Raw genomic sequence first — 23,995 nt, forward strand, 5'->3', positions numbered from 1 at the left:
AATAATACTGAATTAATTCAGTAGAGGAACATGATTCACCTTGAGTTTGTCCACAGTGGAGGAGTCCAACCAGCACTAAAGCACAGACAGAAGAACACAGGATACGATGCATTAATGTGAATGAAGAAATCTGAAAGAGATTGTGCAGCTGGAGCTAGAGAATCAGATCAGGTAACAATCATCATTTCCATCCAGTAAAAGTGCTGCATGCTACAAAATGTTCTTTTTCAGCGATGCCATAGAAGAACCTCTTTGGGTTCATGAAAGAACCGTGTTTGTTTAAAAGGTGTGTGTGTGTGTGTGTGTGAAGAAGATTTACAGAAACTTCACATGAACTTATTAGAAAAGATGTCTATTGGGGAACCAATAGTGGTTCTTCTATGTTATTGTTGAAGAACACTTTGTAGCTCTTTTATTGTAAAGAGTGTCCTGTTATTATCACGTTATTAAAGTGCAGAATAAAAGTATTGTATATGGGTCAAAAACATAATAATGTAAATGAGGATGTTACAGCTCTAAAACATTTATTCCTGATCGTAACCCTCTCTAGTAGAAGAAGATCCAACGTAAAATACATAAAGTCAAAATGTAATACAAAATTCTCTCATTGATGAACACGTAGAGACCAAGCACAGTTACTCACCTTCGGGAAAGCTTCATGTCCCGCTGCTTTTTTTTTTTTTACCTAAATGTTACTATTTACTCCGCATTTGTTTGGAGTCTGTGAGCATCTTTGCTGTGTACAAGTGAATTTGTTCACTCTAATCTACATTAAATAGTAATTAAGTGTGGCACCCCAACTTTTGCTTTAGACTGAAGGCGAATATTAAACTCATACGACCAGGTGCTAGACTTTATCTGGATCTTTGCAATGAGGAGTAAAGTTTTTTGTGGAATTTAATTAAAGGCATAATGAATAAACCACACAAACTGTTAGTAACTGAAAGAAAAAAAAACATGTTTTGCAACTGACTGTAAGTGTAGTCCAACAATTAAAAAATCATTATATAATTATAAAACTTTTAATCATTATGACTTTAAACACATTACATAAGTTATTTCTCTGTGTGTGTATTTGTGTGTGTGTGTGTGTGTGGACACAATTCAGGACCTACACGGCTAGAGCTCATGAATTTTTGATTTAGAAATAAATCGCTTCAATCTCTGATCTCAAGGTAAAGCTGTTACTTTATTATTGTCTTCCTTCAGCAGCCCTCACTCTACTGAAGTTAGTGAAGATATTAAAGGACAGTTTTACTCACCGAGCATCACAGAGAGAGGACTGAGCTCCATTCTGCCCCAGTAAAGACTGAGAACTGCAGTGTGTTAAACTCTCAACACTTCCTGTGTTCTTATCCTCAGAGAGAGAGAGACCTCAGTATTGAACTGCTTTTCTTTTAGACTCCTGATACAGTTATGAAACCGATTATTACTCAGAGCCCACTTTGCTTACTGCAATAATATGTTTGTATTAAGATATATGATTTGAGTCGCCAATCCACCTGCAGTGTGTTTTTGGACTGTGGGAGGAACACAAGGACATGACCATATTAAATATTTCATTATTTGTGTAAGAACATGATGATTATTGATTTGATAGTTACAATGCATTTCAATTCCCAAAAACATTAAGCGAAATTATCCAATTATTAGCTTTATAGCGATTATTTATTTTGCTAGCTAGTTAGCAATTTAATGTTAGCGTAGCTTTAAAAATTAGCTACTCATTTAAATGACAAGATTTTAGCTGTTTATCCTGTAGCTTTCCTGTAAATTGCACTTTTTAGCTAGTGCTCTAATCATTTTATCACTGAATTTAATTTTTATTAACTTTTTAAAGGTTTTATCTGTTTTTCCAAAAAAAAAAAAATAAATTAAACCATTTCAGCACTTTTCACAGATACTTGTTTATTTTGATTCTTATTGGACACTGTCATGGAAATTTGTCAACGTCAAGCACCACAATCAGACCCCTGCAAAACCTTGAACTGTGGTAATAACTCTCATGGCCATGGCCTCATCAACAATTCAATAGTTGATGGCCTCATCAACATTAACAATAGTATTTCCAAACAAAGTTACGTTAAATATATCCCACGTTGTTGTGGGACCCGTCTGGTGAATCAGAGCTTTAAGTATCTTTAGTACTGCTCATAGATACAACTGGCACTTATTGCCATCATCAAGGGAAAATACATTTATCAGTATATCCTACAGAATCCTGTCTGAGTCGCTTTCTGAGACTAAAGATCAGTTAAAGCTGATGGTTATGATATTAATATTAATATTACCGGAAATTGTGCAGCTGATAACTGGATATGATTTATCTGTTTTATGTTTGTTTAGTTGTTTACTAGACAACAGCAGCTCTCCTTATCACTGCATGAGAATTTCATCATGAACAGACTAGTAGAAATGTTCCACAACTACTTACAATTATTTGAGAATTACTTTGAAATAATTTACTGAATACTCAGTCCTGGAATGTGTAGTGTGTATATGCATCCATCCAGGTTTATTCACAGATAATGGAATTTCAGGTTGAAGCATTAATGGAATAAAAACTGGTCTCCCTTCAGTAGTTACAGTTATATTCATAATCAGTGCCTTATACCACTGTGGATTAAAGCTCTTCTTTAAATTAGCATTCATTCATTTATTGTCTGTAAATACTTGTCCAGTTCGAGGTTGCGGTAGGTCCGGACCTTACCCGGCAGAAACACACCCTGGAGGGGGGGCCATCTTTAGACTAGCAATAAAATCATAATAAATATAAGTTACTACTCTATAATACAATGAATTCAATTAATTCTGTTGATGAAATATAGCTAACAACTGTTCCATTGTGAATTTCAGCTTGATTGGGCTGTGACCCTTTACACGATTGCTGACCTGTGCCCACCTTGTTTATTTCTGACCTCCAGGTAAGTGGGTTTCAGTTCCGCTTCCGTTGGTAATATCTGTGTGTCTGTGGCACTAGAACAGAAGTCACACCACAAACACATATCTAACCCCTCTCTATTCTCAGCCCTAGAAGATTCTTGGTTTGGGTTTGGTTGATGAAGTGAACAACAAAGCTCCTGATGCTTACAGAGGTGTGACCAGTGACACAGTTCCCACAGTTCTACAGCCTGTCTTCTGTAGTGGCTCAGTTCTTTTCTGATTTATCTGTTTGTACTCTATTGGAACTGTGGTGATTTTGAGCAATCAAATGGACACAGCTGGTATAATACTGGATTACAAATACTATTATCTCTAAAGTATTGGATGATACCCCATGGATTGCAGTTCCACTGCTTCAAAGCTCAATACTGGGGGTTCATATCTTTTTAGTTGAGCTTTGGTGACCTCAGGCTTAAGCATGAATGCTCCAGAGCAGACATTTCCTTTCCTGTTTTTCCATTATGATTATGCCGTCTGTGTGGAAATCTGACTGCTGTGTCCAAAATGGGAGCACCTTAAAGTAGATCTGTTCACTGATTATATACAAGAGGATTCCAGAGGTTTTGATGGAATTGTGTCATCAGCAATAGAGTAAGCATTAATAAGAACAGGTAGTAAGTGCTGATTTATTCATGAGAATATGTTCATATCCTATACTTTTGCCTACCCTACCCATATTTATAATAATTATAAAAAAAACATTGCCCTTTACTAATCAAAGAAGCCCCAAACACAGACCTGAATAACAAATATAAATAATAAAAAACTGAATCAAGTTATTTTCCATGACCCAGTCATTCAGAAAAACCACAGTACACATCAGTTTTATTTTTCAAATGATACATTTTAATCTTTAATTCACAGTGAAATAATATGAACTGGGGGTGTTACAAAAATATAAAAATATATTCCATATTAAAAATATAAATAATTAGAAATAAATGTGGTAAACAATGATATTAAACATTATAAAATTGGCCAAAACTAAATAAAATACACAATCACACTTGAGTGTATTTATCTTATATCTGAGTAAATCATTGATTCTGATGGTAAAATATTATGGAAAATCATAAGACTATTACAAAAATATCAAAGTACTAAATAAATGATTGAACACTGAACATTCTCTGAATTTGTTTCAAATCTATTAATACATTTTATAATTATTAGAAATAAAAAGACTCTAAAAAGCACATGTACACATTGTATTATTAGAACCACCATTCTTTTATGAATATTTTTAGTTAGACATTGATTTAAGACAAAAAAAAGCTTTCTGCATAAAACTATAGTCTAAAATTCACTGAGCATCAAACCCATGACTAAAAAACATATGTAATTCATACAGAAAAAAACACAAAAGCAAAACAAAATGGCAAAGTTTAAAACAGTGGCATACAATCTTTATAATATAAACTCAATGTGTAATGATTGTTGATATTTTTTCTCTTGTTTCTGAAATAAAAGTGTTTTCCTGCACCTTCTGACCCTGTACATCAAAGTGATGCTGGGTATTAGACATTGTCCCAACATTATTTTTGGGTCAACAATTGTCATGACCCACATTAACCCAAAGAATAACATCTAGGACATACTGGGGCCACTGGAATATTCAAATTTCGAGGAGTGAATTAAAGCATGCTTTTACCATCATGCCGCTTTAATGCATTTTATATTACTACAGTTTCACATCTGCCTTAGTTCTTTCACACCCTGCTCTGGCCACACTTCCTGTGTTTTCAGGCTTTTATAGATATATATAGATATAACGCATTACAGAGAGACACATTACTTCTTTCCATATATAGCTCCCTGCTCAACAATATAAGAGCTTTTAATTTTAAACTATATTTGTAGGGCATTTCATAAACTTAAAATATTTAATGGTGTAATTCAGAAAAGCGAATTTTAACAGAGCTTTTTTGTGTGTGACTTGTGGTGGTGAAATATTAAAAAAAAAAAAAAAAAAAAAAAAATCCCCTGATATTTTACAAAACTAAAAGTCAGGTCATCTGTCCCACACCAATCCACAGAACACTGTTTAACTTTACACAAAAACAGGTGAAAGGTCCACATTTTTAAAGCAAGGACACCAGGGAGTGAGGGGTCTCCTCAATATTTTAATGAGGCTGTGGACCTCCATTAAATACATCACTCAATTTCGTCAATCATTCATAGCTAAGTGTTTCTACATAAAAGAGCTGTTCTGTTATCAGTTATATATTAGTTCTAGTTAAAAAACTGTAAAGGTGCTTGCATTTAATGAGGTTAAGATGTCACAGTTAAAGTGTAAACAAGTTGCTTGAAATTTAATTCAGTTCAGTTCAGTGTAGTCTTCATTGTTTTAGTTTGTTAAACGGACAAAAAAAGACTTGTGTCACAGTTGGGCAGGACAGACAAGGGAGGTGGACATAAACACAAGGAATCCTTTATTTAACAGGACCAAAAACAAAACAAAAACACGAGCAAAGAGTTTCACAAACTAACCACACGAACAGACAGACAACCGAGAACAGGTGTAGACATGGGAGACGCTGAGAAAGAAACACACGTCTACACACACAAGAACCGACAAGGGAACACTGAAACAAAGGGACAGACCACTGACAAGGAACACCTGGGGACAGTAACGAGAGGGCAGGACTACAAAGGAGACACTGACGAGAGGGCGGAGCTAAGGCGGGACTAGGGCAGAGACAAGAACCAGTGCTACATGAGCACATGGTGAGGAAAACAGACAGGACGTTACAACTTGCCCTGATCACGGTCCTCGTCTGCCTGACGTTTTTTAACTTTTACTTAACTACAGCAAATTAAAGAGGGCTTTTTACTTCAGCGTGTTTTTTAAAAAGACACTGTACCCAAATGCCACTCAGAAAACTCATTTACAAAGGAAAAATGACGACAGGAATATTTTAATGGTGATTTTGTAATGTTACTAAATGTAAGCACCTTTATATTTTATTAACCTGGATTATATACATTGGTTAAAGGAACAGGGAATCATTGGGAACCAACCTTTTATATTTACTCATTCCTGTATAAACATCTGAGTGAGAAACCAGTCCTGTACGTAATGGAGGTCCAGCCACTCTGTTTAAAACGCTCTGTATAAACGCTCGCTCTCTGGTGCTGTGGTTTTAATTATCTATACAGTTTACTTGTTTTGGAGTAAAGGTAAAATTAAGCAGAGAGGTTGTGCAGATGAACTGGACAGAAGGCAGTAACAGTCAGATCTGTTCATTTAAACACTGTACGATCACTCTGTGGAAGTTTAGATCTGAATTTTATAATTTAAATATTTCACCACCTCACAATTTCAAAACACACACACACAAATAATTGTTAGTATTTAAATTCATGAATTACACCATTTACTTATTTCAAGTTTATCAAATGACATATAAATATAATTCAGTTATTAAATTCACTTCATCAACAAACAAAACCGACAGAACTATTGTTAATGAATATTGTATTCCTGGGTGTTCTTTTGAGTCTAAATAAGGTCAGATCCTCTTCTGTCTGCACACTTTAAACCTTAGTTTTGATAAATATTTCTTTTCAATATCACACCAACAGGTTTCTTCACTGACCTAGAAGAGAAAATCACTTTAGGACGTGGATATTTGAGCATGTTTAAGAAGCTTGGGTTTAAATTGTGACCTTTCCTCTCTTTATGCTGGAGCTTCTGTGCAAACGTCAGCAAAACCATGTGGAAAAATGTTCCTGTTGCTTTTGTTTTACAGAGAAGTTATTCATTTTTGTGAGAATAAAGTGGTGATGGTGTATAGTATGGTAATGTGGGGTGTGGGGGATTAACATCAGGTTCAGTAACAAAAACCTGAACAGCACACAAGGCATAGAAGTGCCAAAAGCTAGTCCACCATAAATGCACTGAATCTTTATTACAACACAAAACAGTACTTAATAAGACAAAGCTGTAGGGTATTTATAATTTATAACAAGATAATCAAGCCCCCCCACCACCACTGGGTGTCATTGAAACCCTGGCCTGTGACACCTGTGAAACTGAGCTGTGACGGCAGTGTACGTCCCTAACAGAGGACAAGGGGCAATTAATTAGTTTCCACTAAGAATGAGAAGGTAATCGGGATTAACAATGATTTTAAATGTAATGAAGTAGAATTCTGATCATGGTGTAAATAGTTATTTTATTTTGACCTCACCCTTAAACGTAAGGCAGCCGTCTCCTTTATTTTTCTTTGGCCTCAGTTCAATTTCTGCATAAACCCCATCACTGGGTCCAGCTCCATCTGAGAGAGAGCAGAAGTTGTTATCATTCTAAGATATTATATTTCTTTAATCACGTTTTAATAAACTCAGTCTTAAAATACAGTTCTCAACCAGTCACACATTACAGTCCACAACTACATTTTTCAGAAACAAGACCCACTTTCTGTGTCACATTCATGTTTTTGAAGTAACCCATATCTGTTGTTTGGTGGAGCAGCCTTTAAAAATATTGCAGTTCAAATTCTCACCATTTCCATGGCCCTTGGAGCTGCTTTTAATCTCAGAGTAAGTCACACTATTGAGTCTTTCCCCTGCATCGTCTAAAAAAGAAGAGAAAATAAATCATTAGTAAGAATACAGCAGTGGAGCTGTGTTTTGCAGAAGTGCAGATCTTACCATTTCCCTTGGACTCTTTGTTTTTAATAGTCACAACACTGGTGTAGGTTACGTCATCGGACCGAACCGCAGAATCACCTACAGCAAAAATGTCAGACATTAGACTCCGCTGTGTTTTCACCTCATCAAAGCTATGTTTGGGTTGTTGTTTATTAATCGTAAAATGATTGTGACACACTGATTCAGTGTAGTTTCCCTACTGCATCTGTTCAAATATAATCATTTTTTAAAATAGAAAATGACTGAATGTTAGAAATTTTACTGCCACAAAGTGCTACATCTCTCTCTCTCTCTCTCTCTCTCACACACACACACACACACACACGTTTAATATAAATACATGTGATATCACAGTTGAAACAGCATTTTCAGCTCCTACAGTGAATGATAAATGTCTGAATATCGAATTTTTGTTTTTGTAAATCTGTGCAACAACTGGCATTTTACTTTAGCAGCTACAACACTCTCAGTTTCTGCAGGAACTACACAATAAGTAATTTTCTGGGGTCACAATTTCTTTTGCACTGCTTTAATTCTCATGTTGGATATGTACAGATGTAGTAAGCAGAATCTGTACTGAGTTTAAGACCTCATCCACATGGATATGGATATTTGTAAAAAAGGTTCTTGTCTGTGTTTTGGCCTCTCATCCACAGGAAAATGGTGTTGTAGATCAATGAAAGCCGAGGTTTTAGAAAAGTCTCTCCAAGTATAAAGTAATTTGGGATTAAACCACTGTGTTCCTCTCAGTCTTCATTGTGTTTAGATATCTCTCTTAATAAGGTCCCCCTACTGGACTGGAACGATAATGCATCCATGTTCACATTCATTTGGATGGGGATATTTTATAAAACAAATTTCAATTTTAATCAGTTCTAAATTTAAAAGTCTGATCCAGTCAGAACCATTAATAAAAAAAAAAATTTTTCCCTCAGGATTTTAGACAGATATTTTTGTTTTACAGATACAGCAAAGGTATGAGCATGTTTTACAGGCAAATGTTTTGTTTTCAAACCTTTCTTTTTCTTGTAACAGCAGAATATGCCCAGTATGATAATGAGGAGCAAGAATACACTCAGTCCCACTGCCACTGTAACAACAGTAGATCCAGAACCAGAGGCTGGAGAGAAAGATGCATGGATTTATATTGAAATACATGCGTTTACTGTAGAAATGTTTACTGTGAGACATAAAAAAACATGAAGCCATTGCTCACCTTCTTCTGTCTGTTTTCTGACTGAGATCCAGCTCTGTGGGGACTCTCCTCTCTCTGGGTGTTTACAGTGGTAGAGACCTTCATCTGACCTGGAGACTTTATGGATGGTCATCTCTCCTGTCGTCTGGTTCTGGAGGAGTGATCCGTTTTTATAGAAATCAGCTGGAAGAGGTGAGGACTTTGTGGAGCGAAATAAACAGCGGAGAGTCAGAGGATCTCCCTCAGTCACAGGGTGCACAGGACTCTCCAGAATCACATCACCATCTGTAGGATAACAGTGAAAAGAGTGTTTTTAAACTGTTAACCACAAAATATTAAATATAAAATAAATATATACAGATATATTGTTGAGGAGAGTAATGGAGACTCACTGTACACTGTGACATTTACAGGATCACTTCCCTCTCCAGATTCAGACTGACACCAGTAAACTCCAGTGTACGATGTGGAGAGGGAGCTGATGTTGCAGGTAAATCCTGTGTCTGTTGAACAATCCGACACCTCACCGTGTGTGTATCTCTTCACTCTCCATCCAGTAGAGTCTCTCTGTCCCTCACAGCTCAGTGAGAGAGAGTCAGCGCTGAAGTGTTGAGTCCTGCTGGGACTGATGATCAGAGACACTGGAGGAGATTTACCTGAAAATACACAGAAGATACACATATAGCATGTTGATAAATAGTAACATAAGGCTAAACAAACACGTAACACAGTTCTCCAGTTCCTCACCAGTGATCCATAGCGGGTGTGGTCTGCTGTGCTGTGTGTGATAGACCGGTTCTCCTCTCTCTGCTCCACACACATAAACTCCTGTGTGATTTAGAGCAGCAGGACTGAGAGTGTAGGAACCTCCAGCTCCTCTTCTGCTGTCTGACAGGAGCTCCACATAATACATGACGGTACCATGAGCATCTGTTACTGGGGATAAACCTTGTCTGTGGGCAACAGCTCTGTACCAGCTGAATGTCCAGTCTGCAGCGGAGCCTGGAACCTCACAGCTTAGAGTCACTGAGTCTCCTTCAGTCAACCAGCTCTGTGGAGACACACTCAACACTGCCTGGACTACACCTGACAGAGACAACATGGAGGATATAACACACACAAACACGGTCATACAGAGAGAGCAGATTATTACATGCAGTAGAATTAATAATGAAATAAATGACACACTCACCTGATACAGTGAGAGTAACAGCATCACTGATCTCTGAGTTCTGATTCTCCATTTCTCCTCTGCAGGTGTATTTACTGCTGTTAGACTCTGTAACAGAGTGGATGGTGTTCTCCTGTGTTTCACTGCTCAGATACAGTCCAAAATCTTTAAACCAGCTGTAAGTCCACTCAGTGTCTCCTACTTCCCGTATGTCACATCTCAGTGTGACCGTCTCTCCTTTAAACACATGTGTATCAGGCTTTATGGACAATATGGCTTTAGGATTATCTGAAAACAAACACATTATTATTATTGCCAATAATCACAAACAACACTACAGATTATTTAACACCACAGCCCGTACTGCTCATATATGTTCAGAAATTATCAGCTTCACAGCATCATAAAATAACATATCAGACTTTATATTAAGAACTTTCTTTATCCTCTTCAGATATAGTACTGAATTTTGTTCCGTTAATGTGAAGTGTGTTAAATAGTTATAATAAAAATGGCACGTAATACATTGTCCGGTATTTTTAAGAGGAAATGCTTTTTTAAAATCATATATAGAAACTATAACATACATACAGAGTATCTAAAAGAGTTCGTTGGCATCTAGGAAACTTATATTTCAGTTGTCTTTTGTTGCTCGGCTATATTTGACACGGGCAGTAGGGGGCGACCGCGGGCTTTGTTCTTCATAAAGCCACCTTTGGGAACCAGGGCTTCTGTTTACTGTGAGGTTCATTTCCCTATTTAGATATAAAACCAGTAATATAGTGTTTAAATATATATAAAAAGGTAATCGTAGAGATTATTTATTTTATAAGCATTTAATTTGATATGTGAATATTAGTTAATCGAATTTAATACTGTTAATTAATGTGTAATTTGTGTGAACGGCTCATCGCCGCCATTTTAGATTCTCCAGTGTTTCAGTTAAGTCGAGTTAATGGCGGAGGTGTCTGCAGGATAAATTTACCGAGGATAGATTACCGAGATAAACATCCTCAACAGCGGCTCAAAACTGAATTTGTTAATAATTCAGTTAGGGAGTTTAATGTGTTAAGTTTAATTTATGGATTAATTTATAATGTTAATAGTTTAGAATGTTGTATTAAGTAAATTATTTTAAATCAAATTATATTTATATAGCGTTTTTCACAACAGAAGTCATCACAAAGCAGCTTTACAGAGATTTAATTCAAACATTCTATCAGCAAGACAGGAGCAAGGAAAAACTCCCTCAGCACACGAGAAAGAAACCTTGGAAGGAACCAAAACTCATAATGGGAATCCATCCTCCTCTGGTCAACACCCGAGACCACAACAAAGAACAGAAGTAAAAGTGATACAGTCGGTGAGTTATATGTAATATGAAATGTGAAAAATTTATAGGGCGCATGTGAGAGGGAGCAGGAGGTGGTCAGTGATTCCCTGGGAGGGTTTAATGCAGGGCCAAAAGCTAGAAAGTAATTGTTATATTTAAATGACCCTAAATTATATTATTTGAATTGTAAGCATATTCTAAATCATTGTTCATAATATATTATATTGAAAATAGGTAATTTTTAAAATTAGGCTACAATAATGAACTGAATCACCCTGAAACCCTAAAATTATGATTATAATGGTGTAAATGTTATTTTCTCAGCCTCCAATAAAAGAGAAATAAATATTTCTGTATAACATGAATGGTAATGTGATGTTTAAAACCGTTTTAACTATGATTTAATGTGTCCTAATAGTATTCTCTCTTCTCCCTTAGTGAAAGTCTCACTCACCTGTGACGTTTACCCAGAGTGCATCACTGTAGTGTGTGTAGTAGACTGGGTCTCCTCTGCCAGCTCTGCACCAGTACCGACCTCCATCAGAGAGCCTAACTGACCTGATGGTGTAGCTGTAGGTGCGGCTGTTGTTCTCAGGGTTCTGTGTGTGTTTGGACCAGTAGAACGTCCATCCAGCAGACGGACCCAGGCTGCAGTACAGAGTCACTGTGTTTCCTGTCAGTACGGCTACTTTAAGGCTTGAAGTGAGTGTAGGACGAGGCTTATCTGTTGGTGAAGAACAAAGTAAAAAAAATTTTGTTCAATACCTTTTTAGTATATCAGATTTTATTATTTTTAAATTGTCAAACAGAAAAATGGTCATCAAGTGCAAGTTAGTGGTTTTTCAGGAGATATTTAAGCAGATTAAAAATAAGACAAAGTGCAAACCCAAGAAGAAAATATTTTAAAGAACCAACAAAACTATACACTTAGATTAACACTATTTAAAGTTTTCGTAAAGAAATAAAAATAGATTGAATTATAAAACACCACTCAAATTTGAACTTTCCTTGGTAGGCATAATATAAGTGAGACCCCACACTCACCTGATACAGTCAGAGTAACAGCGTCACTGGTGTGTGTGTATTTGGCCTGATGTTCCTTTACAGGTATAAACACCTGCGTCAGACTGACCAACATTAGAGATTATATAATCCTTCCTTACAGAACCCCTGAGAGACTGTGTGTTTTTATACCACTCATAATTCCAATAGCCTCCACCTCCTGTTTCACACGTCAGAGTGACCCTCTCTCCGATGAACACACTCTCCGCTGGCTGCACTTTCACTGTAGGCTTCTGTCTCTCTGCAGGAAGATGTTAAACCTTGTTGTGACAAATACTCACCTAAAAGTGCACTTTTTTTCTGTTTTTGATTAAAATAAAGTGAAATAATATGAGAAGTGAAAAACACTCACGTGATACAGTGAGAGTAACAGTGTCACTGGTGTGTGTGTGTGTTCGGCCTGATGACTGGGTTCCTTTACAGGTATAAACACCTGCATCAGACTGACCTACATTTCTGATTGTGTATTCCTTCCTTGAAAAACTGCGGAGAACCTGATTATTCTTATTCCACTCATAATTCCAGTCGTATCCACCTCCTGTTTCACACGTCAGAGTGACCCTCTCTCCGATGAACACACTCTCCGCTGGCTGCACTTTCACTGTAGGCTTCTGTCTCTCTGCAGGAAGATACAACCACTCTGAAATGGTTCCTACAAATGAGTAAATGTTACTTATAGAAATCATTTGAGAGAGACCCCACACTCACCTGATACAGTCAGAGTAACACCATCACTGGTGTGTGTGTATATTCGGCCTGATGACTGTCTTCCTTTACAGGTATAAACACCTGCGTCAGACTGACCAACATTAGAGATTATATAATCCTTCCTTACAGAACCCCTGAGAGACTGTGTGTTTTTATACCACTCATAATTCCAGTCGTATCCACTTTCTATTTCACACGTCAGAGTGACCCTCTCTCCAATGTACACACTCTCCGCTGGCTGCACTTTCACTGTAGGCTTCTGTCTCTCTGCAGGAAGATGTTAAACCTTGTTGTGACAAATGCTCACCTAAAAGTGCACCATTTTTTCTGTTTATGATTAAAATAAAGTGAAATAATGTGAGAAGCGAAAAAAGCTCACCTGATGGCTGCACGTTCACTGTAGGCTTCTGTCTCTCTGCAGGAAGATTTTATATAATTGTTTGTGGCTTATACACATTCTCTAAAAATGCACCTGGACATGTTTAATTGTTAATGATTAAAATAATGTGATAAAGAGCCCACAGTCTCCTGATACTGTCAGAGTAACAGTGTGACTGTGGTGTGTGTAGATTCTGTGTATTGACTGTGTTCTCTTACAGGTATAAACACCTGCACTGGAGAGTTTAACACCAGACACCGGGTATTCATTGATGTGCAGCACTCTTCTTATAGTTAATAACTCACATTATTAATAAATAATTAAAACAAGAAACATTACGTACCTCTCACTGTAATCTTGGTGGTGTTACTGTAGTATGAACTTTGTGGCCATTTCCCCATACACCTGAACCGTGTTTCTCCTGGATCAGACACTGTTACTCTGACTGTGGTGGTGTTACTATCTTTATGAATCAGATCAGGACTAAAATACTGAGTGTCTTTCCACCAGAAAATCTCAGCTCCAGTCGACTGTGTCTCACAGCTCAGAGTCACTGTGTCTCCAGTAAAGACTGAGCCCTCAGGCTCCACTCTCAGTGTGGGTATTTCTGTTGAAATAAAATGAAGAAGTCAGCACAGCTGCTTTTCTCTTTACACTTCACAGCTGTGTGTTAACGTATGAGCACCCTGCATCAAACTCTTCTCCACATTTAACACACAATTAGTGTTTATCTGCTGAATGTAACATATTGTAAGATTGTGGCCTGTGCAAAAATTACAGCATTAAATTATTTTAAATTATACATTCATTCATTCATTGTCTGTAACCCTTGTCCAGTTCAGGGCAGCAGTGGGTCTGGAGCCTACCCAGAATCACTAGGCACAAGGCAGGAACACACCCTGGAGGGGGAGTCAGTCCTTCACAGGGCAACATACACTCACACTTATAGACACTTTTGAGTCACAAATCCACTTCTAACAACGTGTGTTTTTGGAGCGGGAGGAAACTGGAGCACCCGGAGGAAACCCATGCAGCCACAGGGAAAATACACCACACTCCTCACAGGCAGTCACCAGGAGGAAATCCACGCGGACACAGGGAGAACACACCACACTCCTCACAGACAGTCACCAGGAGGAAACCCACGCGGACACAGGGAGAACACACCACACTTCTCACAGACAGTCACCCGGAGTAAACCCACACACACAGGGAGAACACACCACACTCCTCACAGACAGTCATCCGGAGGAAACCCATGCAGACACAGGGAGAACACACCTCACAGACAGTCACCCGGAAGAATCCCACGCAGACTCAGGGAGAACACACCACACTCCACACAGACAGTCACCAGGAGGAAACCAACACAGACACAAGGAGACCACACCACACTCCTCACAGACATTCACCCGGAGGAATCCCACGCAGACACAAGGAGAACACACCACACTCCTCACAGACAGTCACCCGGAGGAAACCCACGCAGACACAGGGAGAACACACCACACTCCTCACAGACAGTCACCCGGAGGGATCCCACACAGACACAAGGAGAACACTCCTCACACCCGGAGCGGGACTCGAACCAACAACCTCCAGGACCCTGGAGCTGTGACAGAGACACTACCTGCTGCGCCACCGTACCGTCCTAAATTGTACATAAATAAAAAAAATTAAATTAAAAATGGAAATGTGTGTTTCTTTAGACCGGAATATGCCCATTGCAGGCAGTGCATTACGGTATGAAATAGCTCTACCTTCCAAAAAGCCCATGCTGTGAAGTTTATGTCTTTAATATTTCTTTGCATTTCCCTCTGTAATTTTCTACTGCTCTCTGTCTTCATTAAAATTCCTAACTGAAGATTCATTGCGAAAAACACATTTAATGTCATGGCCATGATGCAGGGACTAACTCCTCTTTTCTTAAGCAGCCATGTCAACAGATGTATCTGGTAGTCTTGGAATAATACCACTGTGTTTTTGAAGAGTCAAAGATTTGCCCTGAATCAATCAATGAGAACAACTTCCCTTGTATCTTCCCTGATAGCACAAGCATATTCATTCATGGTCTATAACCACCCGTCAAGTTCAGGACCACGGTTGGTCCAGAGCCCACCCAAAATGATATTACCATGATTTATTGTGCTCAGATTTTGGAATCGTAGTTCTGGGAGCATGAGGAATCATTGCTACACACAAACTGTCCACCACAGAGCCCTGACCTTAACCCCAGTGAAAGTCTGATGTAGTATTTTACGGAGCGTTTATCCAACACATCATCAGTACACAACAGAAGTACAACTTTGGACAGAAATAAATGAGATTTTCATGACTTTGTTCATACTATGCCATGTTGAATACACAGTGTGATCAACACTAAAGGTGGTCTAGTGAAATATTAGAGTGCCACAGGGGTTTTTAGGTAAGGAAATTAATCTGCATTTGAGTGTACATGAATAATACTGAATTAATTCAGTAGAGGAACATGATTCACCTTGAGTTTGTCCACAGTGGAGGAGTCCAACCAGCACTAAAGCACAGACAGAAGAACACAGGATACGATGCATTAATGTGAATGAAGAAATCTGAAAGAGATTGTGCAGCTGAACTAGAGAATCAGATCAGGTAACAATCATCATTTCCATCCAGTAAAAGTACTGCATGCTACAAAATGTTCTTTTTCTGCGATGTCATAGAAGAACCTCTTTTGGTCCATGAAAAAACCGTGTTTGTTCAAGAGATGTGCAGAATAAAAGCATTGTATATGGGTCAAAAACATAATGTAAATGAGGATGTCACAGCTCTAAAACGTTTATTCCTGATCGTAAACCTCTCTAGTAGAAGAAGGTCCAACATAAAATACATAAAAGTCAAAATGTAATACCAAATTCTCTCATTGATGAACACGTAGAGACCAAGCACAGTTACTCACCTTCGGGAAAGCTTCATGTCCCGCTGCTTTTTTTTTTCTTTACCTAAATGTTACTATTTACTCAGCATTTGTTTGCATATCTTTGCTGTGTACAAGTAAAATTGTTAAATAAAGTGAATCTACATTAAATAGTAATTAAGTGTGGCACCCAAACTTTTGCTTTAGACTGAAGGCGAATATTAAACTATATATAAAAACTCATAAGGTGCTAGACTTTATCTGGATCTTTGCAATGAGGAGTAAAGTTTTTGTGGAATTTAATTAAAGGCATAATGAATAAACCACACAAACTGTTAGTAACTGAAAGAAAAAAAATACATGTTTTGCAACTGACTGTAAGTGTAGTCCAACAATTAAAAAATAAAATGTGTTTAACTTTAAATTATGGCTTTAAACACATGAAAACAGAAATAAATTATCTCATTATTAGTGAGCTGCTGGTATCGTATGTCCTGCACTTGTCTTCTGTTTGTTCACTTTCTCTGTGTGTGTGTGTCGTTTCTCTGTGTGTGTGTCGACACAATTCAGGACCTACACGGCTAGTGCTCATGAATTTTTGATTTAGAAATAAACCACTTCAATCTCTGACATCAAGGTAAAGCTGTTACTTTATTAACGTCTTCCTACAGCAGCCCTCACTCTATTGAAGTTAGTGAAGATATTAAAGGACAGTTTTACTCACCGAGCATCACAGAGAGAGGACTGAGCTCCATTCTGCCCCAGTAAAGACTGAGAACTGCAGTGTGTTAAACTCTCAACACTTCCTGTGTTCTTATCCTCAGAGAGAGAGAGACCTCAGTATTGAACTGCTTTTCTTTTAGACTCCTGATACAGTTATGAAACCGATTATTACTCTGAGCCCACTTTGCTTACTGCAATAATGAGTTTGTATTAAGATACTGATATATGATAAGAATACTATTTTCTTAGCTATTAAACTTGACGAACCTGAAAGATAGAACCTGAAATATAACACAAAGACATGACCATATTAAACATCTGAATACTTGTGTAAGAACATGTTGATTATTGATTTGATAGTTACAATGCATTTCACTTCCCATACCCATTAAGCAAAATAATCCAATTATTAGCTTTATAGAGATTTTTTGTTTTGCTAGCTAGTTAGCAATTTAATGTTAGCGTAGCTTTAAAAAATTGCTACTCATTTAAATGACAAGGTTTTAGCTGTTTGTCCAATAGCTTTCCTGTAAATTGAACCTTTTATCTAGTGCTCTAATCATTTTATTATTGAATTTAACTTTTTAACGGTTTTATATATTTTTCCAAAAAAAGTTTTCTTTTTCACTTTTCACAGATACTTGTTGTTTATTTTGATTCTTATTGGACACTGTCATGGAAACTTGTTCACGTCAAGCACCACAATCAGACCCCTGCAAAACCTTGAACTCATCACCCCATTAACAATAGTATTTCCAAATAAAGTTACGTAAAATATATCCCACATTGTTGTGGGACCCGTCTGGTGAGTCAGAGCTTTAAGAGCTTTCTCTTTAGTACTGCTCATAGATACAAATGGCACTTATTGCCATCATCAAGGGAAAATACATTTATCAGTATATCCTACAGAATCCTGTCTGAGTCGCTTTCTGAGACTAAAGATCAGTTAAAGCTGATGGTCATGATATTAATATTAATATTAGTGGAAATTGTGCAGCTGATAACTGGATATGAATGATCTGTTTTTTGGATTGTTTAGTTGTTTACTAGACAACAGCAGCTCTCCTTCACACTAGAGGTGGGCGATACTGGGAGTTCAATCAATCCGATACCAAGTAAATAAAGGGCCAGTATACCTCTAGTCTTCACCACGTGCAGGTGCCGGCGCGCATGCTCTGAACTTACTCATCCATATGGCGTTATTTTTGTGCCACAATTCTGCACAAGTGCACGGACATTTCGAGCAAGCAAGGTTTCTGCGTGTGCCCAGATATTTTTGAGTGAGCATGCGCGTGCGATGTCTCTGACCTCTGACCTAAGTGTTTTTTTTGTGTGTGTGTGTGTGTGTGTGTAAAACTCGGGAGGGTTGCTCAGGTGGGTTGATTTAAACCTGCCTTCCTTTTTCTACATTAACAGTTTTTGATTGGCAGTATTAAGCTTTATTTAGAAAGTTATTTACTGCTCTCCGGCCTGTATGTCCTTTCCACTTGGCGGTCAAGCCATCCAATCAGAAATTACCTTTGTCATTTGACGTTTCTGATTGGCTGAAACTGAGGCACACTGTAATGGCTGTAAGTGTGGAGCGAGCGCGCGGGTCAGAGACATTACGCGTAGGACAGGAGAGCAAGATGTGTAGGTTGTAGTTTGCGTTCAAGAAACCTCCTTGCTCGCTTAAAATATCCACGCGCACTCGCAAAACCCTTGCTCGCTCGAAATATCTGCGCACGTGTGCAGAATTGTGTCACAAAAATAACTAAACACACCCACGGATCGATCCGCACACCTCTACACACTGCATGAGAATTTCATCATGAACAGACTAGTAGAAATGCTCCACAATTACTTACAATTATTTTGAGAATTACTTTGAAATAATTTACTGAATACTCAGTCCTGGAATGTATAGTGTGTATATGCATCCATCTAGGTTTATTCACAGATAATGGAATTTCAGGTTGAAGCATTAATGGAATAAAAACTGGTCTCCCTTCAGTAGTTACAGTTATATTCATAATCAGTGCCTTATACCACTGTGGATTAAAGCTCTTCTTTAGACTAGCATTCATTCATTTATTGTCTGTAAATACTTATCCAGTTCGAGGTTGCGGTAGGTCCGGACCCTACCCAGCAGAAACACACACTGGAGGGGATGGCGTCTTAAGACTAGCAATAAAATCATAATGAATATAAGTTACTACTCTATGACATAATGAATTCCATTAATTATGTTGATGAAATATAGCTAACAACTGTTCAACAAATTAGCTGTGGTAATAACGCTAACAAATAATAAATAATATAGCTAACAAATTGGGTATTTCAGCTCGATTGGGCTGTGACCCTTTACACGATTGCTGACCTGTGCCCACCTTGTTTATTTCTGACCTCCAGGTAAGTGGGTTTCAGTTCCACTTTGGTTGGTAATATCTGAGTGTCTGTGGCACTAGAACAGAAGTCAGACCACAAACACATATCTAACCCCTCTCTATTCTCAGAAGATTCTTGGTTGGGTTTGGTTGATGAAGTGAACAACAAAGCTCCTGATGCTTATAGATGTGTGACCAGTGACACAGTTCCCACAGTTCTACAGTCTGTCTGCTGTAGTGTCTCCTTTCATTGCTGCTTTATCTGTTTGTACTCTATTGGAACTGTGGTGATTTTGAGTGATAGAATGGACACAACTGATGTAACACTGGATCACAAATACTATTATCTCTAAAGTATTGGATGGTACCCCATGGATTGCAGTTCCACTGCTTCACAGCCCAATACTGGGGGTTCATATCTTTTTAGTTCAGCTTTGGTGATCTCAGGCTTAAGCATGAATGCTCCAGAGCAGACATTTCCTTTCCTGCTTTTCCATTATGATTATGCCGTCTGTGTGGTTATATTGTGTTATCAAAAACATTTATTGTGGTATCAAAACAGGGATACAGCTTCCCTCGCCCGGAGTAAGGTTGCCGGGGCCTCACCCTGGAGCCAGGCCTGGGGGGAGGGGCTCTTTGGCGAGCGCCTGGTTGCCGGACTTTCACTCATGGGGTCCGGCCGGGCTCATCCTGAAGGAGCAACATGGGTCCACTCTCCCATGAGCCCACCACCTGTGGGAGAGGTTGGAATCCGGGTCTGGTGCATTGCGGATTGGGTGGCAGTCGGGGTCGGGGACCCTGGCGTTCTGATCCTCGGTTACTGAAACTGGCTTTTGGAACATGGAACGTAGTTGGGCTCACCTCGACACACAGTATGGGCTCTGGAACCTTGAGAGGGGCTGGATTCTCTTTCACTCCCTGGGGCGAGAGGCGTAAGGCAGGAGTGGGCTTACTCATAGCCCCCCAGGCTTAGCGCCTGTACGTTGGGGTTTACCCCAGTGGACGAGTGGGTAATTTCCCTGCGCCTTCGGGTTGGGGAAAGGGCTCTGACTGTTGTTTGTGCTTATGCACTGAACAGCAGTTCATAGTACCATGCCTTCTTGGGGATCCTAGACGGGGTGCTGGAGAGCACTCATTCTGGAGACTCCATTGTTCTGCTGGGGGACTTCAAGGCTCACATGGGTACTGACAGTGAGACCTGGAGGGGCATGATTGGGAGGAAGGGCCCCACGGATCTGAACCCGAGTGGTGTTCAGTTACTGGATTTCTGTGCCCGTCACAGTTTGTCCATTACGAACAACATGTTCGAACATAAGGGTGTCCACAAGTACACCTGGCATCAGGACACCCTAGGCTGCATTTCGATGATCGACTTTATAGTCGTATCATCTGACCTGCAGCCATATGTTCTGGACACTCGGGTGAAGAGAGATGCTGAGCTGTCAGCTGTCATTTGTATCAGATGGCGGGGGAGGATGCCGGACAGACCTGGCAGGCCTAAACGTGTGCTGAGGGTTTGCTGGGAACGTTTGGCAGAGGAACCTGTCAGAAAGATCTTCAACTCCCACATCCGCCAGAGCTTCGACTGCTGTCGCTAAGGCAAAAACTCAGGTGTGGGAGGAGTTCGGGTGAGAACAAGAAGTTTCTGGCAAACCATCAGGCGACTCAGGAGGGGAAAGCAGTTTTCCACCAACACTGTATATGGTGGGGTTGTGGAGCTGTTGACTTCGACTGGGGACGCCATTAGGCGGCGGAAGGAATACTTCGAGGATCTTCTCAATCCCACCAGCACGTCTTCCGCAGAGGAAGTAGAGTTTGGGGAACCCAGGGGGTCTATCACTGGGGCTGAGGTGGCCGAGGTGGTAGGAAAAATCTTTGGCGGTAGGGCCCCGGGGGTGGATGAAGTTCGCCCCAGGTTCCTCAAGACTCTGGATGTTGTAGGGCTGTCCTGGCTGACACGTCTTTTGCAACATCGCGTGGACATTGGGGGCAGTGCCTCTGGACTGGCAGACTGGAGTGGTGTTTCCCCTTTTTAAAAAGGGGGATTGGAGGATGTGTTCCAACTATAGGGGGATCACACTCCTCAGCCTCCCACATAAGGTCTATGCGGGGGTACTGGAGAAGAGAGTCCGACTGATAGCTGAACCTCGGATGCAGGAGGAACAATGCGGATTCCGCCCTGGTCGTGGAACACAGGACCAGCTCTTTACCCTTGCTAGGATTCTGGAGGGTGCGTGGGAGTTTGCTCAACCAGTCTACATGTGTTTTGTGGATCTGGAGAAGGCATTCGTCCATGTCCCTCTGGGTATTCTGTGGGGGGTGCTCTGGGAGTATGTGGTACTTAGCTCTTTGCTACAAGCCATCCAGTCCCTGTATAAACAGAACAGGAGTTTGGTTCGTATGGCTGGCAGAAGGTCCGAGTTGGACTCCATCAGGGCTGCCCATTGTCACCGGTTCTGTTCATAATTTTTATGGACAGAATTTCTCGGCATAGACAAGTGGCGGAAGGTGTCCGGTTTGGTGGTCTCAGGATTCCAGGTCTGCTTTTAGTGGATGATGTGGTCTTGTTGGCTTCATTGAGCCGGGACCTCCAGCTCTTGCTGGGCCAGTTTGCAGCCAAGTGTGAAGTGGTAGAGATGAGGATCAGCACCTCCAAGTCTGAGTGGATGGATGGATGGATGTGTTATCAGTATAATAATGTAAGCATTAATTAGAACTGATAGTAAGTGCTGATTTATTCATGAAAATATATTCATATCTTATACTTTTGCCTACCTTACCCATATTTATATGATTAAAAAAAAACTGCTCTTTACTAATCAAAGTAGCCCCAAACACAGACCTGACCATCCTGAATAATAAATATAAATAATACTGAATCTTATTTCCTCAAAAAATAAGAAATTGAATCAAGTTATTTTCTATGACCCAGTCATTCAGAAAAAACACAGTACACATCAGTTTTATTTTTCAAATGATACATTTTAATCTTTATTTCACAGTGAAATAATATGAAATGGGAGTGTTACAAAAACATAAAAATACATACAATATAAAAAATATAAACAATTAGAAATAAATGTGGTAAATTACAATACAATTACATTAAACTTTATAAAATTGGTCAAAACTAAGTAAAATACACAATCACACGATTGTATTTAACTTATATCTGAGTAAATCATTTGATTCTAATGGTAAAATATTATAGAAAATTATAAAACTATTACAAACATATCAAAGTACTTTGTTTCAAATCAAGTCTTTCTTCAACTTTATACAACTGGTCAAAACTAAATAAAATACACAATCACACTTGAGTGTATTTATCTTATATCTGAGTAAATCATTGATTCTAATGGTGAAATATTGTGGAAAATCATAAAACTATTAAAAAATATCAAAGTACTGAATAAATGATTGAACACTAAACATTCACTGAATTTGTATCAAATCAAGTCTTTCATCAATTCTCCAATTTAAGAAATTAATTCAGAAACAGAAACGTAAAAATAATACAAACGTATTCAAAGTCATGAAAATCTAAATATAACCCACACAATATAATCATGTAGAATATTGTGTTCCTGCCTTGCACCCAGTGATTCCTGGTTTGCTCTGGACCCACTGCGACTCCGAACTGAAGAAGCAGTTACAAACAAAGAATAAATCATTGTTTAAAATGTATTCATTTAATTTACTTACTGAATAAGAAAAAAACCCGGTGTAGTCTGTACAGCAGAGTTAATAACATTATTTCTGAAAGGGAGATGAAATATTTCGAATTAAGTCCTAGAATTAACCAGTTTATGCTCCATACAGTGGGTCCACCATATGGGGGCAGCCATGGGTAAAATACCTGCTGCATTAACTGCATCTTCTGACAGAGCAAACTGAACCTCCTGGATATTGAACTGTTATTTAAAGCCTCTTTTCTGACCTCTTGGACTCTGCCGTCTCTAAACACTGCATGAAGATTCAAAAGAATTTAAACATAATATAAAACTGCATGAGTGGAGAATCTCAGCCAGTTGCTCCAGCTTCTATCACTGCGCAGGGGCGGTTCTCCTCATCAGGTTTAACTGTGAAATACACTGTGTTAAACAACGTAGGTTAGTCTTTGATCAGACATTAGGGTTCAGTTTTAAGTGGATAAAGAAAGTCCTGATGTAGAGAAACCATTGGAGCTCTTACCTCAAAATCTGCAGCATTTAACCCCCAGCACAATGGAGATTATCACAAAGGGAGACATTGCCAGGACATGACTGAGAAAACTGAGCACTGTAGGACAGAGATAAATACTGAATGCAAGATTATGAAAAGTTACATTATTAGTACATTATAATTATTAGATACTAGGCCATGGGTTTCCTGAAAGGACTCTTTGAGGAACATGGGATATGCAAAGACAAGTGTGACCAATTTGATACCGGTTTCAAAGGGTTTAAGATGATGATAACAAATGTATACATTTTCTTCCAGCTGAAAAATTAACAGCACTTCCATTATAGGATCTATCTGTTTTAACCTGAGATATTGATGAATAGCAGTGATAATTTATTTTGG

General features: G+C 38.9%; 1 protein-coding gene across 1 annotated transcript in view; it reads right to left on the reverse strand.

The window, feature by feature from the left end:
• Positions 1-20,099, reverse strand: part of LOC136690914 (Fc receptor-like protein 5) — a 30,616-nt gene extending 10,517 nt beyond the window's left edge. The window contains exons 1-10 of the mRNA XM_066663002.1: positions 20,036-20,099; positions 13,791-14,054; positions 12,809-13,012; positions 12,493-12,601; positions 12,343-12,425; positions 11,753-12,022; positions 9,981-10,253; positions 9,542-9,874; positions 9,187-9,450; positions 8,816-9,079 (exon numbers count right to left, since the gene is read on the reverse strand). Of these exons, the coding sequence (XP_066519099.1) occupies positions 8,816-9,079; positions 9,187-9,450; positions 9,542-9,874; positions 9,981-10,253; positions 11,753-12,022; positions 12,343-12,425; positions 12,493-12,601; positions 12,809-13,012; positions 13,791-14,054; positions 20,036-20,099 (2,128 nt within the window). The remainder of the gene's footprint in view (positions 1-8,815; positions 9,080-9,186; positions 9,451-9,541; positions 9,875-9,980; positions 10,254-11,752; positions 12,023-12,342; positions 12,426-12,492; positions 12,602-12,808; positions 13,013-13,790; positions 14,055-20,035) is intronic.
• Between the last annotated feature and the right edge of the window lie 3,896 nt (positions 20,100-23,995).

Source organism: Hoplias malabaricus, chromosome 3 (genome assembly GCF_029633855.1).
Source record: "Hoplias malabaricus isolate fHopMal1 chromosome 3, fHopMal1.hap1, whole genome shotgun sequence".
NCBI classification, from domain to species: Eukaryota; Metazoa; Chordata; class Actinopteri; order Characiformes; family Erythrinidae; genus Hoplias; species Hoplias malabaricus.